This window comes from Coenobita brevimanus, chromosome 78, assembly GCF_032717465.1.
Source record: "Coenobita brevimanus isolate Jiangsu-jjx chromosome 78, ASM3271746v2, whole genome shotgun sequence".
In the NCBI taxonomy this organism is placed as follows: domain Eukaryota; kingdom Metazoa; phylum Arthropoda; class Malacostraca; order Decapoda; family Coenobitidae; genus Coenobita; species Coenobita brevimanus.
In genome coordinates this window covers 37,966,859-37,991,896 of record NC_137031.1, presented here as the reverse complement: position 1 = coordinate 37,991,896, position 25,038 = coordinate 37,966,859, and the positions used below count along the sequence as shown (strand labels likewise).

General features: G+C 40.7%; 1 protein-coding gene across 1 annotated transcript in view; it reads left to right on the top strand.

Annotated features, from left to right (window-relative positions):
- LOC145408808 (adenylate kinase isoenzyme 5) overlaps positions 1 to 25,038 on the top strand; it is a 123,192-nt gene that overhangs the window by 81,146 nt on the left and 17,008 nt on the right. The window contains exons 2-8 of the mRNA XM_080279454.1: positions 4,212 to 4,361; positions 6,182 to 6,292; positions 10,876 to 11,018; positions 12,579 to 12,644; positions 18,559 to 18,618; positions 23,941 to 24,123; positions 24,910 to 25,015. Of these exons, the coding sequence (XP_080135580.1) occupies positions 4,212 to 4,361; positions 6,182 to 6,292; positions 10,876 to 11,018; positions 12,579 to 12,644; positions 18,559 to 18,618; positions 23,941 to 24,123; positions 24,910 to 25,015 (819 nt within the window). The remainder of the gene's footprint in view (positions 1 to 4,211; positions 4,362 to 6,181; positions 6,293 to 10,875; positions 11,019 to 12,578; positions 12,645 to 18,558; positions 18,619 to 23,940; positions 24,124 to 24,909; positions 25,016 to 25,038) is intronic.

The window sequence follows — 25,038 nt, the reverse complement described above, 5'->3', positions numbered from 1 at the left end:
GAGAGGACACCAGGATGAGGAGCGACCTGCGGCGCCACCAGTCACGCAAGGTCACCACGCGAGGGGTCAGGTCAGGCCAAACTGTGCTCTTCTCTGCGCCACTGTCAACAAACCCTCCCCCCTTAACCCCCCACCCCCCCGCCGCAGTGCCACGGGGTCAATTATAGATCACACTGGGTCATGACAGTAATGGGAGTGAGGGCTATATTGGAATTATATAAGTTGTTTACGGCTTCTCTCTTATGATGGCAGCGGAAGTGATTGTTATAATTATAGGAATTATATAAAGTGACTTGGCGTTCCTCTCTTCATGACAATTATAGAAGTCAGGGTTATACCGGAATTATATACGACTATATGGGGTTTCTTCATAACTGAAACTGAAGTAACAGATATATGGAATTACAATATGATGACCTGAAGTTTCTCTATTTACGTCTTATTTCCGGCGTACTGTGGGTTACAAAAGTATTGATGCACAATATGCGTGGATCATTTGGGACCACAGAACGAAGGTCACTGAAATATTAGTGTGCGACCTAAAATATTAGTGTCGGGAGGCGTAATCTATCGCCAACATTGAGACGTTAGTAAATATCACCAGTTGTCCGAATGTTTGAGGTAGGCATCGGATCCCCTGAGCACCGATACTTTTGTGGCCCATAGCACATACCTCACTGTTATCATATTTATCATCATCATCATCATCATCATCACACTCACTGCTTCAAAGGCAATAACAGGGGCAGACCATAACCCCCTGAATCCGGTAACATTACTTTTATCGTACATTTTCGTTACCCACCAGACGATTTTTTATCCAAGTTAGAACTGACTTTTTGTATGAAATTGAAAAATGATGGTCACATCTAATTCACCCAAAATCAAAATGTTTCCCGTAAGCTGAATAAAAACGTCTGAAGGTAGAAAAAATTAAATATAACAGGCCACCTCTTCCTTCAACCCAATGACGGACTGATAACTATTTTTTTTTTTAATTTTCAGACCTTATTACTCAGCTAACGAGCGCACCCTGGCTGTAATGGGGTTAATGAAGGCTATATCTAACATCTCCACTTCGAAAACAGAGAGAGAGAGAGAGAGAGAGGGAATGTGTGTGTGTGTGTGTGTGTGTGTGTGTGTGTGTGTGTGTGTGTGTGTGTGTGTGTGTGTGTGTGTGTGTGTGTGTGTGTGTGTGTGCGCGTGCGTGGTTTAGTCTGCAATTCATCTGTGTGGGTTAATGAAGGATATACATGACACGTCCAGTTCAAAAAGTCTCCCTTAAGCTGAAATAATCGTCAGTAAGTGGGAAGAATGTAGAAGAAAAATGCGTAATCGGATCTGAAGGTGGTAATATCTCAAAAATGTTATAAAGGCCGCTAATGACAACGAATTAATACACTCAGCCACGGAGCATTAACCCCTTCAGCCAGAGGTCGTCTTTAGGTGGCTTAATCTTTGTTACATTTTTTTTTTCTTTTTAGTTTAATCCTCTGAACATGAAGAAGTCTTTTTCCCTTTCAGTCTTGCCATGTCCTGAAGATTTCATTCAGCTCACAAGCGGATACCCATATCAAATTGGAAGGGTTAGTTACCCATATCGAACTTGAAGGGTTAGTTCTAGACTTTTAAAAACACTTCGATAAAAAGGGGCCTTTCCTAACCCGAGTAAAATCGTCTGTTATCAGCAGAAATAACCAGGAAGCAGCCACATCCCCCGCCAACGCCAATAAAAAGTACTCGCATGATTTACTGCTGCTGTTCCTCTTTCCTACAGGACAATTCCCCATGGGGTCTCACGCACTTAATTCTACTGTTTTTGTCTGCCCTGTTACACACTTCTCAGGGGGCACATACCTCTGACAACGCCAACAGCATTTTTTTATTTATTGCTGCATTTGGGTCCCGATCCACCTCAAAATCTAATAAACTCTTCCTTGACCCACTGCCCAACCATCCACCACATTTCACTGAAATTTTTGAGATCTTGTACACAGACAGACATATCGGTGCGGGTGGATATATAACCTCTCTTCATTTTCGCTGTGGTGAGGTAACAAACAAGGAAGTCACCTGGATTAAAGGGGAAGACGGGGTTAATGAAGGCTGTTAATCAGAGGTGACATTCTCGGGAGGACACAGTGAAAGAGGAAATTCTGGGGTCTACTAAACTACAATCACAGCCACGTTCATTTTTTTGGGGGGTGTCTCTCCAGGTCTCGGGTTTATCAGAATATATATTGGCCATCACGACCCTCCCCCTGCGACGGATGTGTGGTCAAAGTGGTCGTTATGGTGGCACCGGCTTGATGGGAGGGTCGTGGGTCGTGCTGGAGGGGGTTAAGAGGTATTGTGGAAGGGTGGAGGGGTAGGAGGGGTTATGGAGATGGAGGAGTAGATGTACAGGTGTAGTGATTTTAGGGTTAGGGGTCATAATTACTGGGAGGAGGGGTCGTGGTTATTGAGTAGAGGGATCGTGGTCAATGAGTGGAGGGGCTGTGGTTATTGAGTGGAGGGGTCGTTGTTACTGGGTGGTGGGGGTCATCGTTATTAGGCAGAGGGGTCGTTGTTATTAGGCAGAGGGGTTGTTATTAGGAAGAGGGGTCGCAGTAGGACAGAGGGATGGTCGTTAATAGGCTGAGGGGTCGTAATGCATGACTCAAAGAATCGCTCACCATGCAAGCGAGTCAGTCAAACCATTTCAGATCATGCATGGGAGAATCAAAGTATTTATCTCTCCTTTAAGTTGTCTCACTATTTTCTTTCTCCATGACTGTTCCTCCTCCATCATTTTCCTTCTCCATTTTTCTCAACCTTCAAGACTACTTCCAACTATGAGGTAATTCTTTTGAGTGATATCGTGAATGGCGGGCACGCAACACACATCCAACCCATCATCTACTCAACTCTACTACAAGACTGATCCCGAATTCTCAGTCTTTCACGTACAGTACACAACTACAATCATGAACCAATTATTCTCTTATGTTCCCCCTGCCTACGACCGCCAAGCTTTCAAAGGTGGTGTGTAATTGCAAGCATCTTGAAATAACTCCTTGACTTTTTTTTTTTTTTTTTTTTTTAGTGTGCCAAACATCAGTCTTACCAAGTTTTTTTTAATAAGAAACAAATTAATGAAAAATATCGTGTAATTCAAAATGGCGGCCAAATTAATCCACCACTATAAATTCGAAAAAAATCATGAAATCCAATATGGCCGCCAAGCTAATCTACCACTATAAATACGGAGAGCACCATGCGCGAGTAATCAGATTCTGATGTATCAAAAGACGTTCGAATAGGGAGCAAAAAAAAAAAATAATAATAATGGGTTGGGTGGGCGGAAAGAATGGGTGGGATGGGCTAGGAGGGAGGTAAAGGGTGGGTGGGCTGGACTGGGAGGGGGGTAAAGCGTGGGTGGGATGGGCTGGGATGGTGACAAATGGTGGCGCAGCGAGGAAAGAGGGCAGCTTGTGATGATGGGCGTGTAGTTATACGAGGAGCAGCGGTGGTAGTGGGATGATTTCTGTTATAATTTAGTGTGTGTGTGTGTGTGTGTGTGTGTGTGTGTGTGTGTGTGTGTGTGTGTGTGTGTGTATGTGTGTGTGTGTGTGCGGCGGGGGGGGGGAAGGGGAGGGGAGAAAAAGTGAGGAGGAAAAAATGAATGGAAAGAACGAACAGGAATGGTGTTAAGTAATGGAGCAGGGTGGCAACAGTACACAAAATTTAATATGATGAAATAAATGCGCTGAAAGATTACATCAAAGACTTCTCCTTGGAATAAATATTTGAAAGTAAACACCCGCCGCTCTTAAACATTTGACAATTTACGGCGCAGGGATTAACATGGGTAACGATTCATTCATTTGCTTTCTTCCATCCTACTTCTTGCTCATGGCCGTTTTTCCATCGCGCTGTCGTTTCCCCTAGACTGGCAGTGAGGGAGAGCAAGAACTAGGATTTAAGCAAGCGTCGTTCATAGTCCTCTCTGTAAGAAACAACACTGATGGGGCAATTAGATCTGTTGCTGTTTGCTTTCCTTTGTAATCGTTTGTACTTTCTTCCTTCTCATATCCCCTCTTTTCGCAGGCTGGAGTGGGTCGCCGGTGCTGAAAGCGAGAGTAAGCACACATCGCTGTCCTGTCATAATACTGAAATTAAGCACAGTATCTTCTCCACTAATTCTTTCCTCACGTCGCCTTCTCCCTCAGACCGGAGTGGGTCGCCGCTGGTGAGTGATGGCAAGAACGGTGATGCGGGCACCACAGCGGCCACCACCCCAGCCACCACAGCACCGCCAGGACCCAACGGTGCCGCGCCTACCGAAAGCATCACTGGCGCACCCGTCATCTTCTTCCTCGGTACGTACCACTTCCTGCCTGAAGGACTTATATAACACAAAATAGGACAGTGTGGTGTAATACCCAATATAAATCGTTTAGGAAAAGGTGTTAGGGAGCTTCCACAACCGAGGAAAATAGGGGTGTAAGTGCGAGCCCAGTGAAGAATTATAACCAGCCAACCAACATACCTCAATGGATCCCAGTGACACAAACAGCCAGGAAGCAATTACAGACTAAGCAAAACTACATTAACCCCGGTTTTAAACGTCTGAACACTATCCATAGCTATAGGCCAATGTGTTGTTGATAATAATTACACGAATGTCAGAACCGATCTCAATTAAAACTGACACATATACCGTCTGTGGGTCTACGAAGATGTGATTCAAACTTGATGTCGATCGATCAAAAATCAGGTGTAAACTGGGGGGGGGGGTTATAGTGCTATGTGAGTACCTTTGATCATTATTGCTCTATTTGCATACCAATTACTGACCCGTCAACATGTCATAAAAAAGACCCACCGAAATATAACTAAATAATAATAATAAAAAAAAAAAAAAAGCTAACGCCACTAACCCAGTCCTGAACGTGACATCTCTGGCAAGTATTCAGTACGGACAATGGGTATCAGCGCTAAAGTGGTGACATGTGAAAGTGTGCGGAACGCTGGATCTCAGGAAACGGATTTTCTAGTCAATACCCCGAATCGGATACAAGAAAAATATATCAATAAAAATTCTGCCAGTCAGCCTCTTCAGTTCATAATACAAGACATACTACTGAATACTCGGCTCGAGTTCCTTTGTGTCCATAAATCAACCTTAATTTCTTTATTTTTTCCTTCCCTCACTCCCTTCCCTCGCTCCCTCCTCTCCCCTTCCAGCTGGAATGCGTTCCTGTACTTTTCTTGTCAGTGTTCATTAGGCGTGCGTGTGTGTTAGGCATAACTGCTACCGTAGTTATTTACTTAATGTTTAGTGACTCCCCAGGGATAACGGAGACATAACACTACCCACATATTCCCTTTGCAGCTGACCCCTTGAGTAAAACTAAGCGACGTTAGGACTTTATTGTGGCTACCGACACACGATTGTATTCATCTAGTGGAAACCATATTACATACATACATACATATATACATACACACACACACACAGATATATATATATATATATATATATATATATATATATATATATATATATATATATATATATATATATATATATATATATAATGCTGACTCATCGACATATCAAATAACCAAGTGGTCAGTTAAATGACTGCTTGACTGACAGACAGGGTAAATTATCAGTTAGCTGATTCACAGTTGGAATGATAATTAGCTAGTAAACTGGCAAATGAGTTAATGTATGTATTCAACGACTGTTTGACCGACATAAAGGACGATATATAAATGAATCAGTGGTTAAATAGTCAGAAAAAAAATCTATATCCCATCATATTAAATTCTAAGGCTCCTGTGACTCACTTTCAGCAAAATAAAGTCGTTTGCTGTTAGCAGAGCACAGGCCACTACAGTTGTCTAGTCAATGAGAGTTATTGGTAACAGCGTTAATATCCAGGTTCATATACTCGTAATTCTTGGCTGACTAAATTCGTCTGGCGGTAGGTGGAAGACCTCGAAAAGGTTAATGGTACGAAGTATTAATACATTCAGCCTCCCATGACTTATTCTCAGCTGCACAAAATCGTCTAGCGTCAGTTGGAATAGTAATATGAGAGAAGACGCGACCATGAGAGGGGTCAGGTGAATCGGCGGTAATAAATGTGTTAAATAATACGCTCACTAACCTAACTTACACGCACTCCAGGCGGGCCGGGGAGCGGTAAGATGACGCATGCGCAGAACCTGGCTGACATCCACGAAGGTTACCGCCACATCAACCTCACAGTGGTCATCAGCGAGTACATCAAGGAAAACGGTAAGTACATCCACATACCAACACATAAGAGGGGGAAATAAGAAAAAGCTAAATTCCACCACATACCTACATATACAGGAGGAGAAATGACATAATACATAATTTACTAAATGTCTTCACACGTACCTAACGTTAGTATCCGTATCTGCTAACCCTTCCAGTATAGTGACGTCATTATTATATTATCTGCCATCGCCATACGATCTGATGCACCATAAGAAAGATTTGTTTTCCCAGCTGAAAGGAACTGATGCAGGCTTCGGTAATCTCTCGCTTAGTAGGGCACTTTCCTCAAAAATGTCTAGCAGTAAAAAAAAAAAAAAAGAAAAAAAAAAAAAAGTAAAATATGAAACGCTCTCCGTATCCAATGGGTTTAGTTTAATGCACACTTACTTGTAAGATGCAAGCACACCAAATTCGAAACCAACTGCAATGGCTGAACCTATTTTTATTACAAGATGACACGGGATCATATTTTGTCAGAGTGTAGCAACCTGGCATCAATGAGGGGACAAGTGCCTCTGATACTCTCCCCGCCCTGCAACTTGTAGGTCGCTTAATACAAAACCAGAACAGGACCCATAACACACAGTTTAAAGTATATAACACTGCTTTATATGAAACACAAGAGTGATGCATTATGAAAACAATGTTAACACTCTTGTTCTATTAATTTTTCCCTATTGAAAGTAAGAGTGATAAAATGTTCTTTCCTTGTTCAATAACATGGCTTTTCCACAATGCATCAATACTCCAAAAAGCTATACCAATTTTCAAACGCTAAATAACAATGAAAGTATAAGAAGCAAAGCCAACACCTGATTTAACATGTTCTCAATAAAATTCAAATAACCAGAATAATTTATCCATAATTTTCAGTTTCCATTTTCTGGTTTGAAATAAAAGCCATGAGACCAAAATAATGCCCGGTATTATACGACGAGAACTCTACACACACAGTCCAAACAACAATACGACGCAGTAAAAAGTATACATATTGACAGCTTTTAAAGCTCTAAATACTAATACTAAGGGTTTATACTAATTATGAATCAAACTGTATCATGCACTAAGACAACGTTAACAGATGCAAGGTAAATGTCATTTCTTGAAGATATATTTAAAGGTATATAAAAATTTGGGGATGTTAAACACACACACACACACACACACACACACACACACACACACACACACACACACACACATTCATTGTCATACAACACAATACAATAAAATAAAATAAACTTACGTAAAATCTGTTCTGTCTATATAAATCATAATCCAAAAGTTTTTGAGTAAGTATTGACTAAAGGGATTCATTATCATCTTCGTTTATTTTCATAATTTTGCATGTCATGTTTTCTCACGGGAAAAGCAAAATGGATGGACTAATTTAAGTTCAGTTTGATAGTTTTCTCTCATTATTAGCTGTTCCTCTGTATAAGCTATATGTTCAGTCATATTCCTTCTAATTAAGTTCTTTTCCATGTGATCCAGTTCTTGTCAAAGGAACTGCATAACATTTAAAACCACTTTTACTTCATCTCTATAATCTAATTTACTTTACTTTGGTAATCTACTTTTATATAACATCTTATTTTAGACATACTAAAAAGTAAGAGTTTTCATTTTAAAAGCTCTTCTTTTGTTACAATTAGAAATTTTAATAATTTCTTGAAATTTACCAAAAAAAAAAAATAATAATAATAATAATAATTTCTTCTTTTATGTTGTTAAATTCAAAAATTCGTACATACAGGGTATTTATATTGTTCTAATACTGGTTATGTACCAGATTCTTTGGTTGTGTTTTCTTATCCAGCTCATGGATATTTAAGTCTGTTGTACTATAAACCTTCATTAGCTATCCTTTTATCTAAATATGCCAAATACCTTCCACGTTTGGCAAACTTACAGAAAATCAAAATTAGTTCTTGGATTCACTCTTTATGTAAGCTATTAACTTCTCAAATAATTCTGCAGCGTATATTAGAGGCATATGTCTTGTGTTATTTTCTCATAAACATTGATGCTGAATTTTAATTTTACTACTTTACTTACAATGTCTAAGCTGTAATATTCTGTCAGACTTTGATAGATACATTATATATATTTCTGACATATTTCTCATGTTGCCTTTTTCCATGGCATACTCTGTATTAGTCATAAGTCGAAAGTTTTGTAAAGATGATCCTTTTCACAAGACACTGAATATTAGTCACATTCATATTTCTTTTTAGTTCATTCCTTTTCTAAGACATCATTCAATGTTACCCATATTTCCTAACTTCTACTGAGTTCAACCTTTTCCCACGACACCACTCAATATTATTCACACTTCTTAAGTTCTGCTATCTTGTCAAACCCGCGGACATTTGCAACAAAACACTTTAATTGCTGAGGAAGGAATGTGACGTCAACGAGAGAGGGGGAGAAGACAGTCTGACGCCCCCACTACTTCCACAGCCAGAAAGTCCTCGGTAAATGGTGGGGGTAAACGGGGGAAGCCTTGTCCTTTCCTTAGCCCAGGACACCACCGGGCAGAGGAGTCACAGTTCCCGCAAGGTAGAGACACGACCACCCAAGATCTGTTGCAGTATAACTGCATGGATCTTGAGCATACCAACAAGATCCACTAGAGAATAACTGTGTAGATCTTCAACATACCTACAAGATCCACTAAAGAATAAGTGTGTAGATCTTGTAAAGACCTGCAAGATCTGTGATGGGATAACTGTGTAGATCTTGAACATAAACTGCTTCTGTGACAGTCATCCCCCTCCTACTGTAGACACCCACCAGAACGTGTGGGAAACTGCAGCATCTCCCTTCAACACATCCGTAGAGATTGCACAATGTGCTCCCCTTCTAAAAACAGTTATTGAAATCCTACACTTGTATAACTCTCAGGTCAACTGATTTCCACAACTGTACAATGAGCAAGATAATGCTCTGAAATATTTCCAGTGATTCAGAACTTAATGTGCAGTACGAGTAGTTGCCGCTGTAAATTTTTGTCTCGTAATACGCTCCCTCCGTAAAACCTCTAGTGGGAAGCTTAGACCTCTGTAACTCTCAAGCCTATTGGTCTTTGCAAAAACATAAATCTTTGGAACCTCAACAAAGTTTAGGACCTTAATGTATTAATATCTAGGTATCACTATAAATTTCTACTGCACAATGCAACAACTTTGTAAAATCCCTGATTGGAATTCTAAAATTCTCTACATCTCCAGGCAATTAGTTTTCACAACTATGTGATGGAATTTACAAAGTCCTAACACTTTTACAGGCACGTAGCTTAAAAAGGTAATAACTAGCTGCCTTCCTAAACTTCTACATGGATCCATTGTTGCTTTGAGCTACAAGATGATTCGGAGCTCATTGTATTAGTATCTAGCTGTCTGTCTAAATTCCAGCATAGATTTGCATTAACTGTCATTCATTTTTGTTATGTCTCTGAACCTTCACATGGATTCAGAGTTTCTTAATTTCTTTAGTTCTCTTTAGTCTCTCAAGGTCGGTCTCTGAAATTCTACATGGATTCAGGGTTTCCAAATGCAATCCTTTAGCTGACTCTGAATTTCGTACCTGTAAATGGTGCTTTAAATGTTCTGTTATTATTTTCGCTCATTCTAATCGCTGCTTCTTTAATTTATATAATTTTCTTTCATTACCTTTCATCATTGCAATCTTTGCCCCAGTTCTCTTATCTGCTCCTATATATATAATATTAAACAATATTTGTAGTAATAGCCTTTTCATTCAGCTTATATATTTTTTTTCTTTCTGATGCAGTGGTAAGGACTAGTTACTTAAATTGTGGAAATATTTAATACTGCTGGCTTGTCATTACTGAACTTTTATGGATTATAGCTTAGTGAGGAATTTTATTATGAACCGTATAAGGAAGATTATGATAACAAGATCTGGCCATATTTGGACGAGTTTTTGAAATGATGGTCATAGTACAGAGACAGTAATACTAATATATCAAGCTGGAATCCAGTGAAGCAAGAGGAGACATTACTGGGATATATAGTAATTCATACTGTAAACAGTCCGAGTGCTCTTCCATATTCCAACAAGCTATATAAGAGTTTACTTCTCCTTATGTAAGTTCATATTCTCTTGCATGCTATGGATGAAAATTATGTCGACAAGCCCTTATCATCGGGTGGAAGGAAACTGTTAAAACATACATCAACGATGAATGGAAGAAATAATGTACATGGCCGTGGTCGGCACAGGAACATTAATTTTGATCTTAGTTTCACCGGGTGATTTATTAGTCATGGGTGCCTTAGTACCCTAGTGTTGCTGACAAGTCACTCGTAAATTAATTTTGCTGACAAAATTCAAAGTGTTCAAGGGGTACACTGAAACATCAATCGAAATGTGTCGACGGTTATTATGAGCGCATCATTGGATGTGAAATGATGATAACTGGTTAATAATATAAACTGATTCAAAGTGATTGTTAAGGAAGAGGTACTAGGCATCCTCCATATCTCACTGAAGCATGGTCTGACAGAACACAATCAGCTGCCCTCTCTTAACCCAGTGACCTCGTCCTCCAGATCTTGGGTCGCCTCAGAGCATCTCCAGCACCATCGCCCTGGCGCTTTTGGCTCGCGAGATGCACATCACGCCCCGCTGTAAGGGATACCTCGTGTCCGGCTACCCTAGGCACATGGAGGACGTCCACCACTACAACGAAAAGGTAAGAACACGCAAAAAATGTCCGTCCCCCTCCCCTAAGTACGATGTAGTGACACCAGCTTCTGTACTCGAACGTCTGAGTTTAATTTGCATCTCATATCTGTTATATTTACGTGAACTGTTACTGTTTTTGAGTAAGCCTGATGCTATACTGAATGCAATGCTTGAGTAATGTGGTGAAAAAGTCGTTAGATGAACAAACCTGCAATCTTTGCAAGTGTGATGCTAATATAATGCAGTGAAAATGTTTAGCTGAGAATAGAGAGAGATCTTTCCTTATTTCATTGTTATGCGTTCTTTATTACATTATTTTAGAACACTAGAAGGGATCAAGTGGTTGTTAAAAAGTGTGTGCAGTATGCAAAAAGGGCGTAGGGTGTGTCTGTTGGGAGGAGATAGTGAGATTCAAATGTGCATTTAGTGTGTGGTGTTGGGAGGTGGGAGGAGACTGTGTGGAGGTAAGGGCAGTGAAGTGTGAGGTTAAATTTGTGTTGTAGGACAGAATGAGTCGTAGGGTGCAAATATGTGAAGGCGATGTACAACACTGATCAAAAGTTCGCTGACATTTCTCTGCCGGCTGTGACAACGAAAAGTGTTACATGACCTATTATTATGTGATTGCAATATGAGGAACAAAAAGAGTATGAGAAGGACGGATTCTTTCTGCTATTTAAACAGGAATGAGAAATATGGATGACAGAAAAGCAATGATAGCAGAGAACTGTTTACTCATCGACATACGTGTTCCGAGAGACACTGAAGGATGTAAAAATGGATGTAAAGTGTAACGTGTGTGGTGTTGAGGGATATAAGGTGAACTGAGATGTATGTGTATGGTGCAATGGGGCAAGAGAGAAGATGTAATTCTGTGGCATTAAAAAGAACGCAGGCAAGTGAGGTATAAGTATCTGGTGTTAAAGGCATGAGGTGAGGTGAGGTGTGTGTAGTACTGGAGACATGAACAGAGTTGAAGTGTAAGTGTGTGGTGTTACAGGCAAGGGGGAAGGCGAGGTGTATGTGGTGTTAGTGGCAAGAGATGTGATAGGAAGGTGAGTGTTGTGTTGGGGAATGAAAGCGGTGAAATATATGTGTTAAGGACTGAGAAGGGACATGAAAGAAGGTATGGTATTACTTAGCCAGTCTTAGCGCAAAGTGTTGAAGACAAATGAAGTGAACGTGTGTGAAGGTGTAAGTGTGAGGTTCTAAGAGATATAAGAAGTGTTGATATGGCAGGGTGTAAGTGTGAGGTACTGAGAGGGCAGGAGAGGTGCACTATCTACTCCTCTCTTGTGTGAGGCGTGTGAAGCGTTAAGGAGCAAGCCAAAGGGAAGAGGTCTGGAGTCAGGAGGGCAAGTTTGAGGCGGTTAAAGCCATGAGAAGACTGGATGTAGTTGTGGTGGCGTGTGGCGGATGTGGTATGGTTATGGTGAGGTGGGGTAGACGTGGCTGTAGTGACAGGTGTGGTAGTGAGTAGTGTGGTGAGTGGTTATGGTAGGTGTGGTAGGTGTGGTGTGGTATGGTGTGTGTTGGTCACTGAGTTGGTCTCGCCTCCACCTGGCAGCTGGGTCGACCTACGGGGGCTGTACTGCTGGAGTGGGACCGAGGGACTCTCATCAAGAACATTGAGGTAGCTCCATATTTTCACCATCACCTCTCTTTGCTCTATCACTTCCCCCGCCCCTCTCTCTCTCTCTCTCTCTCCTCTCCCTCCCCCCCTCTCTCTCTCTTTCTCTCCCCCCCCCATTTCTCCTTCCTCCTCCATATAGTCCATTCCAATTTGTTTTCTGATACCTTAATGTTCCTTTATCTCCCCCTCTTTTTTTCCCTGCATCTCTCCGCACTCCCCCTCCCCTGCTTCCCCTCTCTCCCCCTCCCCTGCACATTCCCCCACCCGTACCCCTGCCTAATAACGTCAGGGGAGGTCAGGAGGTTTGCCCCACCCCCACCAGCACTCACCTCCTCCCTCCTTTACCTCCACCTCCCGCCTCATTAACCTAAGGTGCTCCCGATGCTGAATTAATTACTAAGTCTTCAATGTCCACGCTAAGTCTCCGTGTCCAAGCAAAGTCTTAAAGTCCGAGCTGACCAAGTTAGATAGTCCACGGTTTCACGCTAACTTGTATTAGTCTAAGCTAACTACTCTTAGTCCAAGCTGACCACTCGATGATTAAGTTAACTCGTCTTAAAACCAAAGGTAACTAGTCTTAGTCCAGGCTAACACGTCTTAATGTCCAAGCTAAGTAATTTTAAAGCACAAGCTAGCTAATCTTAAATGTCCAAGCTGACTAGGGTTAGAATCCAAACGAATAGCTGTAATGAAACCTAATTCTAAGCTGATTAATCTTAGTCTACGCTAACTAATAAAAGCTAACTACTCTTATCCAAAGCCATTAGTATTATTCCAAACTAACTGGTATTATTCCAAGCAAACTAGTTTTAATCCAACCTAATTAGTTTTAGTCCAAGCTAACTAGATTTAGCCCAAGATAACTAGTTTTAGTTCAAGATAAGTTTTAGTCCAAGATAACTAGTGTTAGTCCAGGATAACTAGTTTTGGCCCAAGATAACTAGTTTTAGTCCAAAATAACTAGTTTTTGTTCAAAATAACTGGTACTAGTCCAAGCTACATAGTTTTAGTCCAAGCTAACTAGTTCTAGTTATAGTTTTAGTCCAAGATGACTAGTTTCAGTCCAAAATAACTGGTTTTAGTCCATGATAACTAGTTTTAGTCCAAGCTAAGTAGTTGTAGCCCAAGCTAACTAGTTTCAAATAACTAGTTTTAGTACAAGCTAACTAGTGTTCGTCAAAGCCGATTTATAACTCCAAGCTAACATGTCCTAAATTCCAAGCAAATATCTCAGTTCCTTCCCAACAAAAGTACAATTAAAAAAAAACACACACACACAGTGAAGAGTAAAACTTAGTTCATAAAGGCTTCCTTGTGGTGATGGGCTTAAAGTCCAAACCAGCACATCTTCATTTGCAAGAGAAGAAACATTAAAGCCAAAACTAAAATGTCTGAAAGTTTATGCCAAATACTTGAAGGTTAGGTCAGGAAAAGTTCAAGCTAAGAAGTCATAGTCAAAGTTAACAAGTCCTTAAGGTCAAATTACACGTCTTAATTGGGGCTAACACAATTTAAATTTTAGGTTAAGGAAGTCTTACAGTCCCGGCTAACAATCAAAAGGACCAAAGCGTCCGACAGCATAAATCTAGAAGGTCAGGCTTAATCAGTCTTTAATCCGTCAAACCCTAAAGTCTGCGATAAAATATTTTGAAGTCCATGCTAAAGTTTTGAGACAAAGCAAATAAAAATCTTTAAACTCGCACTTAGGTTACTACATGTCAATAAGTACGAATGCAGTGTCTAAATAAATACATAAAGAAAACAAATACACTGGAAATAAATAAAAAAATGAATAAATAAGTAAATGTATAAATACAGTCTGGAAGGGGGTAAGGTCAGTGCTGGTGGGGCGTCGTGATGCAGATAGGACACAGACTGTAAACCCGCCCATTCCTCCGTCTCGCCTTCTTTTCTTCTCCATCTCTCTTTTCTCTAGCTAGGCCACTTCCACGAGCCAAGATATGACTAAATGCGGCTCACCTCTCTTACCTGCTGCTCCTACTGAAGGCAGCTATCAAGATATACTACAGTTTTCTCTGGTTTCATTTCTTTTTATATACGAAGGAATTTCTCATCACATTCACCACTACCACAAGAGTAACTTTCATCACCATCCTCACAGGCTTTCATCAGCACACGCTCACAAACGGAGAATCAGTGTGTGTGATTTTTTTCCCCAATTTTCTCCTCACTCTCACAAACACAGAACCATGTAATTTCTGTTTTTTCCACGACCACAAACCATCTAAGTGTGCTGTCCAACTTTCTCACGCACTCACAAACGGAGAAGCGGTGCGTGATTTTTCTTCCAATTTTTTCTCTTATGCTCACAAAAACTATAGTGTGACTTCCATTTTTTTCACGATCACAAATCACTTTAGTGTGATGTTAATTTTCTCACACACTCACAAACGAAAAAAAAAAAAAACAGTGTGGTTTCTTCAACATTTTTTTTTCTGATCACGACCACAACCACAGAACCAGTGTGTGTGTGTGTGTGTGTGTGTGTGTGTGTGTGTGTGTGTGTGTGTGTGTGTGTGTGTGTGTGTGTGTGTGTGTGTGTGTAAACCCTTTCAGCCCAATAACATACGGCTTGCTACCTTCAGACGATTTCATTCAGCTTAGAGTTTTTTTTTACCCTTCCAGATGAAAAGTTTCTCCTAAAATGAATAGAATTGGCTGGATATTGCAAGAACAAAATAAAAATACATACTCGGAAGGAAGGATTTAAGTGTTATGCCTTTGCCCTTGTTTTTCCCTCCTTCAAAAATGGAAAAAAGACGTGAGATATATTTCTACATTTTCCTCACAATCCAAAACACTGATCCGGTGTGTGTTTGTTTTCACGATCATAAACTAGTACCGGTAACTCCCAAAATCTATTTATCTACCTTACGGGGTGGCCACAAACAAATCGCCTCCACGTCACACTGTCCCCTGCCATTTCACTGCCCTGCTCCCAATTCACACCTCTAAAATCTGATTATTTATTTCATACCTGCTACCTCGGGGCGACTTTCATTTTTTTTTTACTTTTCAAACTGGATGGATTAAATCGTCTGGTAGTTAGCAAAAAATAAACAAGAACACGCCATCGTAGTGAAGGGGTTAAGGGTGCTGTCACATTCTTGTTCCACGCTCACAAACTATACTAAAAAACACAACCAGTATTTTTTTTTCTTTTAACGTTTATAAACTCACAGATTTTTTTTTTTTTTTTGTACGCTAAGAAACACAGAACCAGCAGGTGATTTTCTTTTCATTCCAAATGTTCACAAACTAAGAACAAGTGTGATATTTTCTTTCCCACGCCAATAAGCACAAAATCAGTATGTGTTTTTTCCTACGTTAAGAAGCACAGAACAAGTAGGTGATTTTTTCCTCTTTCCAAACGTTCATAAACTTAGAATAAGTGATTTTTTTTCTTTTCAAACGTCTACAAACCCAGAATAAGTGCGATTTTTTCCTACGCTAAGGGATACAGAACCAATATGTGATTTTTTTCTTCAAACGTTCACAAACTTTGAAAAAGCGTGATTTTTTTTGTCTTTCCATACGTTCACAATCCCAAAACTAGTGTGATTTTTTCCTTTCCTACTCTAAAGAAACAAAGAACCAGTATGTGATTATTTTTCTTTCCCACACGTTCGCAAACTCAAAACGTGTGTGTGTGTATGTGTGTGTGTGTGTGTGTGTGTGTGTGTGTGTGTGTGTGTGTGTGTGTGTGTGTGTGTGTGTGTGTGTGTGTGTGTGTGTGTGATATTTCCTGTTATTTCCACAAGCACAAACCACTGATTACGTGAGATGTCCCCCCACCTTTTTTTTTTTTTTCCCCTCGAAGCTTATCCAGAAACACCGCGTGATTTTCAGCTGCACTGTCCCATCTTCACCTCAAAACCACATGCGTTATTTTTTCCACTGTTTACGTTATTATAAACCACATCAAGCCCCTCTTTGTTCACGCTCGCAAAGACCCAGTACGACACTTTTAATTTCTTCTTACAGTATTTCTTACCCTTGACTACAAACTAAGAACTAGCGTGATAATCTTTTACGCGTTCACAAACACGGAGTAATTCACCTTTTACCCTACGTTGACTCAGATTTTCGTCCTTTTGCAGCTAATTTCACATAGCTCAGTGGCAGGAAGAGAAAATACTACGGCTTACATCCTTTCTGCAGCACTTCTTCGTGACTAGGATCATATTTCGGTGCCAATCTCTTCTTGTCTTCCAGGATTCAAGCTGGAGTGATGGTAATTTTAGGCCAAGTTAAAGTAAAGTGGGTATAGTGTGTGTTTTTCAAAGTTTATTTCTTTAATCTCACAAACTCCTAAGCTGTGATGTTTTTTTGTTTTTTCACGCTCACAAAACAGAGTGATTTTTTTTCCTTCCACCTTCACAAACGCAGAACCGCGCTGGGACTCATTTTTTTTCTCTCTCTCTCTTTTTAACATTCGCAGACTTCAAAACTGATATTTCCAGGTTCACTGACGCAGAACTTTTGTGTGATTATTTTTTTCCTTTCCCATGCTCACAAACTAAAAATAAGTATGTGAATTTTAATTGCAAGACTATTTTTTTATTACGTTAAAAAATAAATAATCTGAGTTTTTTCTTGCATCCCAAAGAAGCGTTTTTTTTTTTTTATTTCCACATTTCCAACGGTCCCAATTCAATATGGTTCAACTTCCTCTCACTTTCGGCCATGCTCACAAAACACACATACGGTTCCAAATTTCTCACATTCACAATTCAGTCAAGTGGTAGTAGTAGTAGTAATCCCACATGCTCACAAACACTACCACAAACCAGTGAGATATATTCACACCTGTCACAATCACAAACCAATTAAATATACCGCAAAATAATAATAATAATAATAATAATAATAATAATAATAATAATAATCATAAAGCTCAATGTTACGTCCCAATTTTCCCACAAGCTCACAAATTCAGAGCAAAATGCGTGAATGACTTTCTGGTACACTTTTTAAAATATTACATACAATGTAAAGTGACTCCACTTCCACACTCATACAGACAGAAATTTACCTAAGAATAATACACACACACACACACACACACACACACACACACACACACACACACACACACACACACAAAGAGAGAAAGAGAGAGAGAGAGAGAGATATTACTTGTTGTGAAGGTGTTGACGATGGCAACATCTAACCCCAGTAGTTAGAGAGCTATATGGGGCTAAATAAAATCGTCTGGAAATAACAAATGTGGAATGGAGCGGTACGTCATCGGAGTGAAGGGGTTAATTGTATAACACCTACCCACTACCCATCCCATCCCTTCCCCCCCTCTCCCTCCCTCCCTCTCTCCCATTTAAAATATTCCTAAAGCTTGCATTCTTAACCTAAATATTATTGCTCCATAGTTTTCAAACATGATGGCATATATTTCATGCATTCACTTTATTAAAAGCCTGTTTAGATGCATCCACCTAGTTTATTGTTAAAAGCCTGTTCCGATATGCATATTTTAAATCATAATATAGAAAACTGTATAATAATATTTTTTACAGAATTTGCCTTTACTCAACAAGCTGCATTAACTTTTTCACAAGTGCATCATGTGATTCATCACTGCAATCCGATAACGCATTCTTTAACTTCATTCCTGCTACCTTCAGACGATTTCATTCAGCAGAGAGAGGCTTTTCGAACAAGGGGAGGAGAGATACAACTTTCACTGATCAGCTTCATTACGAGAGAGAGAGAAAAAAAAAACAGCTTTCACTGATCCCCTTCACTAAAAAATCTCCCCTTAAGATTAATAAAATCGTCTGTGTGTAACAAGAATGAAGCAAGGGTATACGTGAGGGGATTGGAGGGATTAACACTGTGGTCTGCCTTTTTCCTCCCTTTGTGTTGGGCCGAGAAGTCGCGAATGAGAGAGTATTATGTGAGTCACAACGTGCGATTGAGACACGCCACTCGAAGGGTAAGTCATTGGCTAACCCTCACCTCCCTTACCGCCACCAACCCCCCTTTCTTGATGGACCCTGCTCACCCTTTCCGAATTCCCAAATACCTTGTTCACATTGTCCATACTGCCTATTCACACTGCTCACTCTGGCCACCACCCCTGTTATACCCCATCCTGATCATACTCCCTTATTACCCTGTTCATCCGATCAATCTTGCCTGTAACTCCTCATCCTGCATTACTCTGTTCGTCCTATCAATTTTCCCCGTAATTCCTCATCCTGCAATACTCTGGTCATCATCTTAACCATCCCTGATATTCCTCACCCTGCCCATGCTGTGCTCACTACCCTGCCCGCCCTAGCTACTTTCTCTTATTCCTCATCCTGGCCACACTCCCTGTTCACCCTGCTAGCCTTCGTTGCCTATCCTGCCTTCCCTTGATCCCTGTTCACCCAGCCTCTTCACCCCTTTTTATCTCCCAGTTAAATATTAATGTGTCCCTGTGCTAACATGTGAGAGAAAGTTTTAATTCTGCCCTGGTGTGGATTCATCATGCCACCTTTCTGTCAATGATTTTACTGTTCTCACTGTCTTTTGCGTGAGACCCAACCCTGCTATTCCCTGTTCAAAATCCTACTCATCTAGTTACGGTACCTGTATCAATTACCCTGATCACTATCTCTTTTCACCTGTCATCCGTTCTCACCCTTTTTTCATTTCTCACCCTGTCTCCCCTTCTCACCTTTTCCTCATTCCTTACCCTGTTTTCCCTCTCACCCTTTCCTCCTCCCTTCCTCACCCTTTCCTCCCTCTTCCCTCACTAATCCTCGCCCGGTCTTTACCTTTCCCTTCCCACCCTCTCCTTCCTCTCACTCACTTCATTCCACCCCATCCCACCCCATCAAATCTAACCTAATCTAATCCCACCCAACTCAGTCTGACCTAAAGTAATCCATAATGTTCCCCAATCCAACCCAGCCTAATAACCCAGCCCAACCTAACAACCCAATCTATCCCAACACAACCTAGCAAGCCAATCCATCTCAGCCAAACCCAACCCAACACTGCCCATCCTAACAACCCAACCTAACCCGACCCAAACTAGCAAACCAACCCATCTCAACGCAACCCAACCTATCAACCATCTCAACCTAACAATCCAACCCAACTCATCCCAACCCAACCCATCTCAACCCAACCCAACCCATCTCAACCCAACTCAAACCAGTCCAACCTATCTCAACCCAAACCAGCCCAACCAAACCAGGCTGATCCCTTGCTTTCCTTGAATGTCGAGCCGGACAAGGATCAGTGTTGTGTGTACTCCTGCTCCTACTGGGGGCTCCCGCGACTCCTCTGGCTTTGTGTTGGGGTAAAGGGACGCCTCGGGGCACCTTCAACTCCCACTGGTTTCAGAACACCGCCTAGGCACGTATTCTCGTCGGCTATGGGGGCTTACTAACACCTCTTCATTGGCGATTTCTTCTGCACAACACGCTTAAAATATTCTCTTGTATTTTGCTCATGTATTTTTCAGTTCTGACATAGATCGCATAAATGGCACAGAGGAAAATATCAACACGACATATTCAGATGTAAACTAGCAAGGAAGAGGTGCTGAGAACCTGCTTAACCAACGAGAATGCTGTCCCAACACGTCCCTCCACTTGTTCGATCGTTGTCGTAGCTTTTCGGTGTGTCTGCAACCTTCCTTGAATGTTACTCTCATGACCCAGTTCGTGATGGCCTCCTAAGATGTATCCCCCCCCCCCTTTCTTGTGCTTAGCGAGATCAGTTCAAATCCTTACAGTCCTCGAGAGACACGATGACCTTTTTTTTTTTCTTTCTTTTTTCTTTTTTTTTTTTTTTTTACTTCCAGGAAATTTTATTTAACCAATGAAAAATGTCTTGTGGGTTAATGAAGACTATACCTAATTCCAGTTAGAAAAGTCGCATAGAAAAAAATAATCCTAATAATGTAATCAACTCCTTCACCACGATGACATTATTACTCGTACCATATTTCCTGACAGACCTTACATTCGGCTTGGGAAATCTAAACACCTTCTCCATTAACTCCTTCAGCGTGCTTTCATTTTTGTAATCTGGCTACCGACGGACGATTTTACTCAGCTACGGAGATACACGTACTTCTCGAACTGAAGGGGTTAGAAGGATCGTCCATGAGCCTCTTCAACACGATGACGCCTTTTATATTCACTCTTGCTGCCTCCAGACAAAATTTTTGACAAGACTTTTTTTTTTTTTTTAATTCCGGAGCCTTCATAAACCCCCTCAGCACAAAAAGTTCTCCCCCAAGATAAAATCGTCTGAAAGTAGCAAGAATAGACTTGTTAAGGAGCTCACCGGACTGAATGGGTTAACTCTTCAATACGATGACCGTCTTTATTACCTGGCTAACCTTATCAATGCAATTATTTTTTCTTCTCTCTCTCTCTCTCCTTACTGATGGCATACGATTATATTCACCAGCCTTTCGGACTGAAGAGGGGATTGCTTTGATGACGTATTTTTATATTCTTGTTACTGCTCCCACCAAACGATTTTCTTCAGGTTTGGGGAGATTCTCGAACTGAAAGGGGTAGATGTCGTTTCGTGTCGCTTATAAAGGCTCCAATATGTTTGCATGTGTCAGTCTTGATCACCTAATAGCGGCCTGCCAAACTGCTCGATCTCTGGCAGCCTCCCTATGCAGTTCCTTATCCCAGAGATCACACTCTATGATCTTGCCCGTGGTCTTTTTCGGTCTGCCTCTCAAAAACCCAGCCCCAACGTTCATACTTCTCACCTTTCGCACCCAACTGTCATCCTTTTATCAACCCCTTCACTATCAGAGGTCTGCCCTAACTTGAATAAAATTGCCTGTTGGAAGCAAGGTTAAATTTAATATCAGGTAATCGGCCTGAATGGGGAATATATAGATGTCGATGTTACCAGATCTATGTGACTTTAGCCACATCAGTACGACACCATTGTTTTATATTCTCGATGTCAACAAACACTTCTATCCAACTTCAAACCTCTAGTAGTAGTGAAAACGTTACAGAATCTAAAACCCTGTAGTTCCAAAAGCCTCTCAACTTGAAAAAAAAATTCGTATACAGACAGCACGGATAAAATAAAGTGAAGAAGGGGTTAAAGAAATTGTATTTAAATCGTCAATTTCGAAGTCTCCTCTTAAACTGAATAAAATCGCCCGGAGGTAGGGAAATTGATGTAAAAAAGGACGTCCTGGTAGTGAAAAGGATTAATCAGTGTTTTTTAAGAGTTGTGATAACCTAGTAGTATGCTGTAAGTAATATGCCAACGTCGAAATGTGTCTACTCTGAATATAAGGAAAGATACTGCTAACACGTCTTGTAGTACCGATGTTTGTATTCCTGTACAGCCTAGACAAATCACACACACACACACACACACACACACACACACACACACACACACACACACACACACACAAACTGCCGTGCTCTATACTTCTCAAGCCTGGTATTACCCTACAAATGGACGCCATCCCCCAGCTTCTGGTGTGTATACTGTATATATATCTATGTATCTCGCAACACTTCCCTCACCTGCCATGGTTCGTAGTTGGAGTAGTACTAACACCCTTACCCTTTGCCCTCGTAGATGCTTTTACGAAGTTGCTCGACGATACTTTTTTCATATTTAGCTAATAGTAACAGCTTAATTTCAGGATAATATACTGCATTGTGTGTCTGATTCTTCCATAGTTCCATAATTTTATCAATAAATTCCTTTTCGGCTTTGCTCTCACCTGTTTCCTTGCCAGGTCAATTTTCATTGGTACAGATTCAGGAACAACGATTTTTTTTTTTTTTTTTTTTTAAAGCTCATGAAGGCATTGTCCACGTACTACATTTGACATACTCATGCACCCCTTGCCACGGTGCAAATCTGGCTACCAATGCATAAAGAAGGTGGTAAATGATTTAGTGTGACTGCTTAAAACACACACACACACACACACACACACACACACACACACACACACACACACACACACAAAATATCATACACATCACACTGTCAAATACGGCCAACTCCCTAGCGTACTATCGGAAGCAAAATTCCTGTCGCCTCTCCTTATTTTTTCTCTCCACTATCAGTGTAATCAGTGTCGCTTGCCTCAGATACGCCAGACTCAATTTCTAATCCACAGAGAGAGAGAAGTACGAAAGGCGGCGGGACTCTGGAAACTGAGAATACATAATGTACAAACCGCTGCAAGAGTCCCATCGCCATTACTGTCTCCTTTCCACTGCCGGATTCATAGACACTAAAATGTGACATAAATGATGCGCACATCATCATCTATCTGTGGGTGATAATATGCACTTCTCTCCACTACATCTCATTTAAACATCTATAACTCCGGCGATGAGAGAGGCAGGAGAGGTAAACGAATTTTTGTAAATGACTACATACTTTCAATTGTCACAAAAACAATCACTAACCTAAACAAGCCCGGCAACCATTCACCATTTATGAACAGACCTGGACCCTCAGCTTCCACTTAAAATATTCTGAGCTACGTATCTTCACCATCATTCACATCCGTCATACTTCACAATGTAATTACCAAAGAAACACCGACGTCTGGTAAGGACATCTATACACCAGACGAGGGTCTAAGATAAATCCAGCACTGCTGTATCCTCATAATGAACAAAATTTCAGTCCCTGTATGTACCTGAGCAAATTACACGACCTCAATATGACAAAAATGACGCATCCTTTCTTTAACCTCAGTGTCCAAAATATATATACTGGATGTATCAACGCGGTCTTCAGGTTTTAAAACATCAAAGTACTTCATATATAAGTAATTCCACAGTCCCCAACTAGGAGAACACCTACTGTAAGTACTTAACACATCTAAATATTGAATACAATGAAGACTCACCCAGTCCTCATGAAGTAACACCAGAAAGACAAGGAAATATTCGGTACACCTAAGTACTCAGGACATCTAAGCACGTATCTAAGTGCTCAATGCATCAAATACTAAGCACATCTAACTCAGCACAATTATGTACTCAACATATCCAGGTATTCAAAACATCATATAAGTATTCACCCCATTTAAGCATACGACCCATCTAAGCAATCGACACATCAAAGTACTCACCACATCTACAGTAAACTCACCCAAGTACTCACCACATCTAAAGTAAACACATCGAAGTGCTCACTACATTTGTACACATCAAAGTACTCATCCTATCTAAACACAAGCAAGTACTCAACACATCCACGTACTCGACACCTCTAAGTACTCACCCAATCCCAGCTGGGCAACATCGATGGCGCCATCCTGCTCGACTGGCGCGAATCGACCCTCTTAAACAACCTGGAGGCGGGGGCGAAGATGGGAAACCTCATGTTAGACGCGGCGAAGAGGGAGCTGGCCGAGTTCAACGCTAAGGTCCTGCCCGTCTGCGAGTACTACGACAACCAGGGCCTCCTCTATGTGGTCAGTCACTCTCCTCTATGTGGTCAGTGGCTGTGGGAATGTCTGAACGTGGTGCGGGGATTGATATGGACTTTAAAGGTGTAACAGTTAACTCTAAAACTATAATTTTTACCATTAAAACAAGTATTTAACACCATTTCTCTTGGTATAAAGTGGAAGATGTGGTGAACGTTTAATTTTTCACTTCAGCTCTTGCCGTAAAGAGGGAGAAATAGTGAATGTTTATTTCTTAACTTTATAACTCCTGATGTACAGCTGAAGTAGTACAGTACTCAGTGTTTATTTCTTAATTTCATAACTCTCCTTGTAAAGCTGAAGTAATATATACTGTAGTGACTATACTACCTATGTAATTATTGGCTTATCTTTAACTATTAGTATGTGGTTGTGCAGGTGTCAGGAGTAAGAGGCCAAAAAGTGCCGTAAAGAAGAAATCCCCCCCCAAAAAAAAAAAAAAATAAATAAATAAATAAATAAATATAATAAATACATATGGCAGAGGAAGAATAATATTGGATATCTTAAGTATTCAGCTGCTTCACTCCGATGGGATAATTTATTTATTTATTCTTTTTAATTCTTGCTACCATCAAACGATTTTATTGTATTTCGGACAGACCTCTGGTGGTGAAGGGGTTAATGAAAGTTGTATCAAATAACTTCCAGTTCGAAAAATTTCTCCTTAGTTGATTAAAACCGTTTGGAGGCAGGAAGAATAAATTGTAAAATCCGTCGCTGGACTGAAGGAGTTAATGGCTTACCTGTAACTAGTGTGCTGTGTTGCAGGTGTCAGGTGAGAGGAGCCAAGAAGACGTGTTCAGGGACGTTCAGAGAGCCCACGCCAAGATCCTCCGGCCGCACCCTTACCCACCTCCATCCAGGGCCTCTGTTGGTAGGACATCACCAGCTCAAGTC